General features: G+C 43.4%; 1 protein-coding gene across 1 annotated transcript in view; it reads left to right on the top strand.

The window, feature by feature from the left end:
* LOC118425100 (transformation/transcription domain-associated protein-like) overlaps positions 1–8,743 on the top strand; it is a gene marked incomplete at its 3' end in the record, with an annotated part of 10,276 nt that extends 1,533 nt beyond the window's left edge. Inside the window, 11 exon segments of the mRNA XM_035833919.1 lie at positions 137–351; positions 858–999; positions 1,564–1,621; positions 1,825–1,878; positions 2,681–2,816; positions 3,154–3,251; positions 4,905–5,070; positions 5,228–5,389; positions 5,615–5,781; positions 7,810–7,899; positions 8,643–8,743. Of these exon segments, the coding sequence (XP_035689812.1) occupies positions 137–351; positions 858–999; positions 1,564–1,621; positions 1,825–1,878; positions 2,681–2,816; positions 3,154–3,251; positions 4,905–5,070; positions 5,228–5,389; positions 5,615–5,781; positions 7,810–7,899; positions 8,643–8,743 (1,389 nt within the window).
* Between the last annotated feature and the right edge of the window lie 406 nt (positions 8,744–9,149).

The following is a 9,149-nucleotide window of genomic DNA, read 5'->3' on the forward strand; positions in this document are numbered from 1 at the left end:
GCACTTTCTCTCCCCTGTCCAGTAAAAACAAACATGAACTTGACCTGAAAGCTGTCTGCACTTTCTCTCCCCTGTCCAGTAAAAACGAGCGTGAACTTGACCTGAAAGCTATCTGCACTTTCTCTCCCCTGTCCAGTAAAAACGAGCGTGAACTTGACCTGAAAGCGGCGGCCATCCCTCCCCCGCCCTCGCTGGCTAAGAGTGACAAGGAGAAGGAGGAAGAAAAGACGAAGCCGGCCGGCGGAAGTTTCAACAACTTCTCCGTCTCGGACTGTCGCAGTTTGGTGAAGACGCTGGTGTGTGGGGTCAAGACGATCACCTGGGGAGCACAGTCTTGTAAGACTCCTGGAGGTGAGTCACAGCTGCCTTATTTTAGATTGTTAAGGTTCATTAAGTTTACCTTTGCTCCGTTTCTTCTTCTTCAAACAAATGAAGTCTGGAACTGCAGGGGCATTATCTTTGCTCAGTTTCTTCTTCCTCTTCTTCTCCAAACAAGTAAGGTCAATGACCTGGGCCAGACTGCTATCACCATGGTTACTGGTAAAGCTGCAGACACCCTGTGGTGTTAGATTACATGATGTAGCAAGTGGCAGGACGGAGATGGAGGGGCTGGTCACCATTTATATGAATGTGTTTGATTAAGAATAAGCAAAGCAGTAGTTTGTTAGGCTATGCCATTCGAAGGTAAACATCATGTATTTGCTTGCAAATGTTACCTTTCTAGTTGTGTATTGTAAGTTTGTCATACAACAAATACAGTCTTTCATCTCTGGGAACGTTCTTTGGTCCCATTCAGCAGAAATATCAATAACAACTGTTTCTATGGCATATATTCACCATGGCAACTGTTTCCTTAGAAACATCCTTCGGGCCCAGTAAGCAGTTCCAGCCGAAGGAGACCGCGATCTTCTCGGCGCTGGTTCGACACGCGTTGTGTGCGCTGGACATCTACCAGATCAACGTCACGCCATCGGGACAGCCCTACATCCGTGCGCAGAAGTAAGGGAACGTTTGTTTGTTTGAACCTTTGTTTACTGTAAATGCATTTAAGTTCTCAGGGATTTTTCACGGTGGTTTTAAGTTCACGGTAGCACTATGCACTGTAGTCTCTTACTGCCATAGAAAATGTTCGCGGCGGTTTTGAGTTCACGGTGAAGGGGCCATCGCAATAACTGTGAACATTAAACCACCACGTTACAGCATTCATAAAAGCTCAAATCAGCCTGCAGGTCACTTTTCATTGAGGTCATGAGGGAAGAGGCAACGGTCAGACTTTGTCTCTGCTATATAATGAGTGCAGTTATGCGCAGAAGTAAGCACTTTGCTCTGAACGTAGAATAGAGCTGTTGTACTTGTGCATGTTCTGTGGCTACATTTTTATATTGGTCCTTTGTGGCTAGATGCTAGATATACATGTAAGTGCTCATCAGGAAGTCCTTGGCTTTTCCTGTTGAATGGAGAATCATTATGCTTCAAATTTGTATTGTCCACATTTTCAACTGGACTGATTTGGCCCAGATTGAACTATTTCTGTGAGATGTAATTTCTCCCCGTTCCCTGCAGCTCCCAGACTGTGCGAATGAAGGAAGAAAAGGATGTACTGGAACATTTTGCAGGAGTGGTACGTGTGGACCTTCTCTGGTGAAACACACCAGACTGAGCTTCTTTATCTGTATCCGTATAGCCAGTATAAAAGCTCTTCAGCATAACACAACAGTTTTTCATTTTCTATGTTAACAATGGCTGTACAAAGTACATTTGATGGTTGGATGTTAGAAGTTGAAAATATCTCGTATTAACAACACACTTTTACTCCCCCCACAGTTCACCATGATGAACCTGCTCACATTCAAAGAAATCTTCTCCACAACCATCGAGGTGAGTTTCAGACTTTCATCACCGGAAAGGAAATAGTCTTCGTTATATATCCCAAGATGAAACAAATTGTGATACCCTGAAAACGGATTGACAGATGTGAAAATAGCATTATTGAGAAGAATACCAGCAGGAAGATTTGGCAAACCAGCTGTAGATCTCAGTGTCCTAAACAAGCAAACAAACAAACAAACAAAAAAAGAAATGTTTACCTTGCAGTTCATGGTGGAGCGTATCTACCACAACTACGCTCTGCAGATCTTTGTGTCATAGATAAACAAACAAATAAACAAACAAACAAATGTTTACATTGCAGTTCATGGTGGAGCGTATCTACCACAACTACGCTCTGCAGATCTTTGTGTCATAGATAAACAAACAAATAAACAAACAAACAAATGTTTACCTTGCAGTTCATGGTGGAGCGTATCTACCACAACTACGCTCTGCAGATCTTTGTGTCATAGATAAACAAACAAATAAACAAACAAACAAATGTTTACATTGCAGTTCATGGTGGAGCGTATCTACCACAACTACGCGCTGCAGATCTTTGTTTTCTATTCAAACAAACAAACAAACAAACAATCAAATGTTTACATTGCAGTTCATGGTGGAGCGTATCTACCACAACTACGCACTGCAGATCTTTGTTTTCTATTCAAACAAACAAACAAACAAACAATCAAATGTTTACATTGCAGTTCATGGTGGAGCGTATCTACCACAACTACGCACTGCAGATCTTTGTCTCATAGATAAACAAACAAACAAACAAACAAACAAACAAATGTTTACCTTGCAGTTCATGGTGGAGCGTATCTACCACAACTACGCGCTGCAGATCGTGGCTAACACGTTCCTGGCGAACCCCTCGACCTCCGCGACCTTTGCCACCATCCTGGTGGACTATCTACTGGACAGACTGGAGGAGATCGGATGTGAGTTTTCAAAATTATGAAATGAAATTAAGATACTGAGAAAATTAGAAATGCAATATTTATGAGAAAACGCAGGAAATTTCCTTCCAAGTAATTCGCTTTGCATTGTAAACCTGTAATTACCGTACAGATTTTGTTCGTAATTGCTAGAACAGCAGATATTCTGATGTCACCGGCACTGGTGGCACTTCTTAAAACTCTGATTGGTTCATGGCAGAACAAGAAAGAAGAAGAAGAACACACCAGCAGAACAACACGTTTCCCTCCAGGAAACATAATGACTGAATTAACATTGCTTCTCATGTATGTTTACTGAAGATGTGTTTTTCTCTCCCAGCTGCCAACATCGAGAGGTCCAACCTGTACCTGAAACTGTTTAAGCTGGTGTTCGGCTCCGTCTCCCTGTTCGCAGCTGAGAATGAGCAGATGCTGAAGGTATGTGGGATCCACAAATTCCCGTCACCTCAGATTTGTGTGCAATCCTGTTGTGGTTTTTGCCCCCATTTTTCGTTTGTCATGAGTGCTGTTAGAGGTCTTAAAACCCTAGATTAAAGCTGTTCTGTTTTGTTGAATACTCCTTGTCTGAAGATCTTCTGAAGGCTGTTACAACTCTTAAGTTCAGTGGATATTGTCTTGATGAGTTATCTTTATTTGCTTTTTGTCTACTCTGTAAAAACACAACACAATTCAGTGCTGTCTACCAGGGTTGTAGCCAGCCAGAAATCATTTTCAGTCCCCTCCATTTTGGAATGGCAGCATTCCTAGGGGGTCTGGGGGCATGTGCCCAAGGAAAATTTTGAAATTTAGACCCTCTGAAATGCTATTTCCTGCATTTTGAGGGTTAAATTTTGCTCACAGAGGACGGAATGGGGAAAAAAATTTTCCGTCCCCAGCTTCAATAATTCCTTCAAAGGACGGAAGGACGGGTGCTGGCTACAACCCTGCTGTCTACATTGAGTAACATGTGCTGCTACATGTATGTTACTAAAGGTCCCCCCCACTCACCCCCTCCCGTCCTCCCCAGCCCCGCGTGTCCCTCGTGGTTACCGGCTGCATGAAGCTCGCGGAGACGGCCCCCGAGCCGGAGCGATACTTCCGCCTGATGCTCGCTCTGTTCAGCGCGGTCGGCGCTAACTTCCTATTCCTGGAGCGGGAGTGCCGATCCCTCCTCTTTACCTACTACACCAACAATGTACTGTCCCCAGCCTTCTGTTACCCCTGTTACACCAACAATGTACTGTCCCCAGCCTTCTGTTACCCCTGTTACACCAACAATGTACTGTCCCCAGCCTTCTGTTACCCCTGTTACACCAACAATGTACTGTCCCCTGCCCTCTGTTACCCCTGTTACACCAACATTGTACCTTCCCTTTGTTATCCCTGTTTTACAATGTACTTTCCCCAGCCTTCTGTTAACCCTGTTACACCAACAATGTACCTTCCCCACCCTATGTTACCCCATCCTGGTACTAACCATGTACCTTCCCTTCCCTGTATAACCCTGCTCCAACACCTAAACTGTACCATCCCTTCATTTCTGTGGCTCCTGACAAAACAATGATGTACTAACCCTTTAGTTGGCTTTCTTTCCCTTTCTCTGTAACTTCATCTGTTGTTCACAGCTTCTTCCCATTATCTTTCCATCCCTCCAATCAATCAATCAATCAATCAACCAATCATTCTGTTTCCTCCAATCAGCTTCTTTACGATCCTTTCATTGATTCACCTTTGCAGGAGAGCCTGTTTGTCTTTTTCACAGTTGCAGTAGCTGTAGGTTTACCAGTTTTTTACTCCCAGAAGTCTGGAGCTGTTCACAGTTCGCAATGCTACAGTTTCTTGGGCCATAGCAAATAGATTTTATGGATGACATCCTCTGCAGACTATGAGGGGAACAAAATTTCTTTCTTGTTGTGAAAGTCATTTTTCAGTTTATAGTTTGTAAGTCAATGCGAGCAGGGATGCCATCCATACAATTTACTTCCTGAGGCCTTAAAGTCTGTCCCTTGAAGTTTGGAGGACTTAAGATCCATCTCAGAATGATGTCTTTCTTGGTCTTACCTGAACTTTTCCTGGCTATGTTCCCCCCAGCCCCATCTGCACAAGATCGTGAACAGCTCGATGGAGCTCGCCCAAACAGCAAAGGAGCCGTACAACTACTTCCTGCTGATGCGGGCGCTGTTCCGCTCGATCGGGGGCGGCAGCCATGATCTTCTGTACCAGGAATTCTTACCTCTCCTGCCCCATCTGCTGCAGGGTAAGTTTGTTTGTTTGTTTGTTTGTTTGTTTGTTTCGCTCGATCGGGGGCGGCAGCCATGATCTTCTGTACCAGGAGTTCTTACCTCTACTGCCCCATCTACTGCAGGGTAAGTTTGTTTGTTTGTTTGTTTGTTTGTTTTGCTCCATCGGGGGAGGCAGCCACGATCTTCTGTACCAGGAGTTCTTACCTCTACTACCACATCTACTGCAGGGTAAGTTTGTTTGTTTGTTTGTTTGTTTGTTTTGCTCCATCGGGGGCGGCAGCCACGATCTTCTGTACCAGGAGTTCTTACCTCTACTGCCCCATCTACTGCAGGGTAAGATTGTTTGTTTGTTTGTGCCTTTATTTAAACTCGATTGTCAAGTTTCCCATCAGGATTTGTTTATAGAATGGGGGGCACATGAGTGCAGCGAAGCCACATGGCAAGCAATGCTGGCGAAAGCATTGTAGGTGGTCTGGAGGCATCATCCCATTAAAACTTTTGATTTGTGACCCTCAGAATTCAATGCACAGACAAACACATACACTTACCCTGTTACAGGACTGAATAACCTGCAGAGCGGTCTCCATAAGCAGCACATGAAGGACTTGTTTGTCGAGCTGTGCCTGACCGTTCCCGTACGCCTTTCTTCGCTCCTGCCGTACCTGCCGATGCTCATGGACCCGCTTGTCTCGGCGCTGAACGGATCGCAAACCTTGGTGAGCCAGGTAGGGTGCCGCCCGCGCGTGCTCCAGGCTCGGAAGGCTGTTTCCATGCCGACCGGACACTCCCCTCAGATCCCCTGTAACCACACGTTTCCGTTCATAATCATCATTTTCTAAATTCTTAAATCACCTTTTTTCTAAATACTTCAACCACCTGTTTGGATAAAATCATGTCCCGACGAGAATAACAGTGTAAAATTATCGTTTTCTTATTTTTAATCTTTTTCTGGTTTTTATTTTCCTAATTATTTCTTCCTTAGTGTCCAATGTCTGAATCAATTTTATTTTCACAGTGAGCAATTCTTACTCTTAACATTTTAAAAACTTGTCTGTTTCAATGAGCTGTTTGGATTTTTCAGTTGTTTTGAGAATCGCCGTTCCCTTGTGTCAAGGTTTTATGAGTCACACATTTTTGCACTAATTTTGTAAAATCACAAATTGTCTGAATATTCCTGGTTCCCACTTTGTGCTGTTCTGTTGAGAATTACAAGTCAAGAAATGATTAATATCAGTGCTCGAAATACCCACCTGCACACTTGCAAACGCAACCACATTTAGTTTGGCGCAATTTAATTTTAAACCCAGCTAGCACAGTGCATAACCTGAACTTTTGCAGTTGGAACACTGCTTTTCCCCCACCTACGTTTAGAAGCTTTTGTATTTATTTCTTGATAAGATAAAGCATAAGTAGTTACATGTAACTGGAAAAAAAGATGATGGATAAGTAGCTGATTGGAAGACAGTAATAACTTGGAAGTGGGGCAACCTGAAATGTTGGTGACTTTACCTGGCATTTGACTTGAGTTGCTGCCTGGGCAACCTGGCTGAAAGAAGTATTTCGAGCACTGAACATGTTGTTCTGATTTGCGTTCCCAGTTCCATATGATCATGATTGTGCTCACAGTGATGTTATGTTGCAGGTTTCCACTGTCGCCCTGCATCTGGCTGTTTCCTCTGAAGTTTCTTTACCTTTATTACCTGTTTTCCTTTATATTGTGTGTGTGTACATCTGTGTATTTCGTATGTGTGCATGATTGGTTGGTTCTGTGTGCTTTGGTGAGCTCAACCCAAGAAGCTATATGGGTAGATTGTTATGATATTTGGTATGTGGGTACGTTTTGGAGGCCAATGATGATTTTTTGCCTCCTAGCAGATTCCGTTGGTTTTTTTTTGTAACCATCTTTTGGACATTGAGTGGTCTTCATGATTTTTTTTGTGACAGATAGTTTTTGACGTCAAGATGGAGTTGTGTAACAAAGTATATCAAAGTATATAAAAATATGAAATATTTTGGATGCAGTTTTAATCTAATCTGTGATTTGGGAGTCATTACATGATTGACTAAAGATAGTGTTCTGTAGAAATGTCTAACATTAAGTTAATGAGGTTAAAGTCAATGTGCATCTTTACTCGGAAGGAGGTACAGCTTTTTGTGTGTGTGTGTGTGTGTGTGTGTGTGTGTGTGTGTGTGTGTGTGTGTGTGTGTGTGTGTGTGTGTGTGTGTGTGTGTGTGTGTGTTTGTCTGTCTGTCTGTCTGTCTGTATGATGGTCAAGGACGATTTGGGGCCTGCTAACAGCTTTCTTGGTACTGCGGCTGAACTTCTGGTATTTATATACTCTGTTCTATACATGGTCATGATATTTGGACGGTAGACGCTGTTTGACGTTTGGGCCCACAAGCAACTTACTTTGGTACTCAGGGGCATTTTTGTTGAAGGAAACTTAGTGGTAAATGGTAGGAACTTCATACATGTGACATAGCCAATATGTACAATGTAAGTTCATTCAAGGTGGCCATTTGATATGTTTAGACTACACATCATGTATAACTGTGGACATTGTTTGCATAATCAATGATTAAATGCTAAGATAGCATTCTGCCAAAAGATGGGACTTACCTGCTTACTGTATATGTAATTTAGGCAAAAGACCACCAGTAATGCTAATTAGAATGTATTTGCATAATTTGTGAGATGCAATAAAGAAAGAAATTTACAGATTTTATAAATTTTTCCCTTTTCCCCTACCCAGGGCCTGCGCACCCTGGAGCTGTGTGTGGACAACCTGCAGCCGGAGTTCCTGTGGGACCACATCCAGCCGGTCAGGGCCGAGCTCATGCAGGTAAACACACAAACAAACAAACAAACATTCAATTGGTCAGGGCCCAGCTCATGCAGGTAAACACACAAACAAACAAACAAACATTCAATTGGTCAGGGCCCAGCTCATGCAGGTAAACACACAAACAAACAAACAAACAAACATTCAATTGGTCAGGGCCAAGCTCATGCAGGTAAACACACAAACAAACAAACAAACAAACATCCAGCCGGTCAGGGCCGAGCTCATGCAGGTAAACACACAAACACACAAACAAACAAACAAACAAAGATCCATCCTGTCAAGGCCGAGCTCATGCAGGTAAACAAACACACAAACAAACAAACAAACATCCAGGCTTCAGGGCCGAGCTCATGCAGGTAAACAAACAAACAAACAAACAAACAAACATCCAGGCTTCAGGGCTGAGCTCATGCAGGTAAACAAACAAACAAACAATCAAACATCCAACCTGTACGGGCCGAACTCATGCAGGTAAACACACTAACAAACAAACAAACAAACATTCAGGCTTCAGGGCCGAGCTCATGCAGGTAAACAAACAAACAAACAAACAAAGCATATCTGGCCAGTCAAGGCTGAGCTCATGGTTCATCCAGTTTTGCAGAGTGAAGACCTTCTTGTTTGGACCAGCCACCCCCAGTCCTCAACCATTTTTCTTTTAGCTTCGGTCCCTTGAGTAGTTGTTGACCAAGCTTGTAAGAATCTTCACCTTTTCCCCCATCCTGCCCTGTATTCCACAGGCCCTGTGGCGAACCCTCCGGAATCCCGCAGAGAACATCGCTCAGGTGGCGTTCCGAGTCCTCGGGAAGTTTGGGGGAAACAATAGGAAGATGCTGATGGACCCGCAGAAGGTGGGAAGATGTTTGGTACATTGTACTGTACAGAGCTGTATTATGTGTCTACCCGGATGTGCAACCTTCCTCTAGGTAAAGATGCAGTTGTGCATGAAGAAATGCTTTACCAAAAACCTTTTATTATTGATCATGAGCTAGCACCACACCTAGCTACACACCTTTGAAACTTTGTCTCTCTGAGGCTTTGCAGTCAAAGCTATGCCTGCACCACTGAAACTGTCTGAACATTACGATATACACAGTGTAAATGAAGCAACAGATAGTGTACAAATATATAAATTTTCTGAAGGATGCTACCTGTTACCTCTGACTTTTAGATAGACTTTAGCCAGTTGCCTGATTTGTTAGGTACCACGTTACCACATCAAGGCAAGTAGAGTTGTTAAGAGCCCC

This window comes from Branchiostoma floridae, chromosome 10 (assembly GCF_000003815.2).
Source record: "Branchiostoma floridae strain S238N-H82 chromosome 10, Bfl_VNyyK, whole genome shotgun sequence".
Taxonomy (NCBI): Eukaryota; Metazoa; Chordata; class Leptocardii; order Amphioxiformes; family Branchiostomatidae; genus Branchiostoma; species Branchiostoma floridae.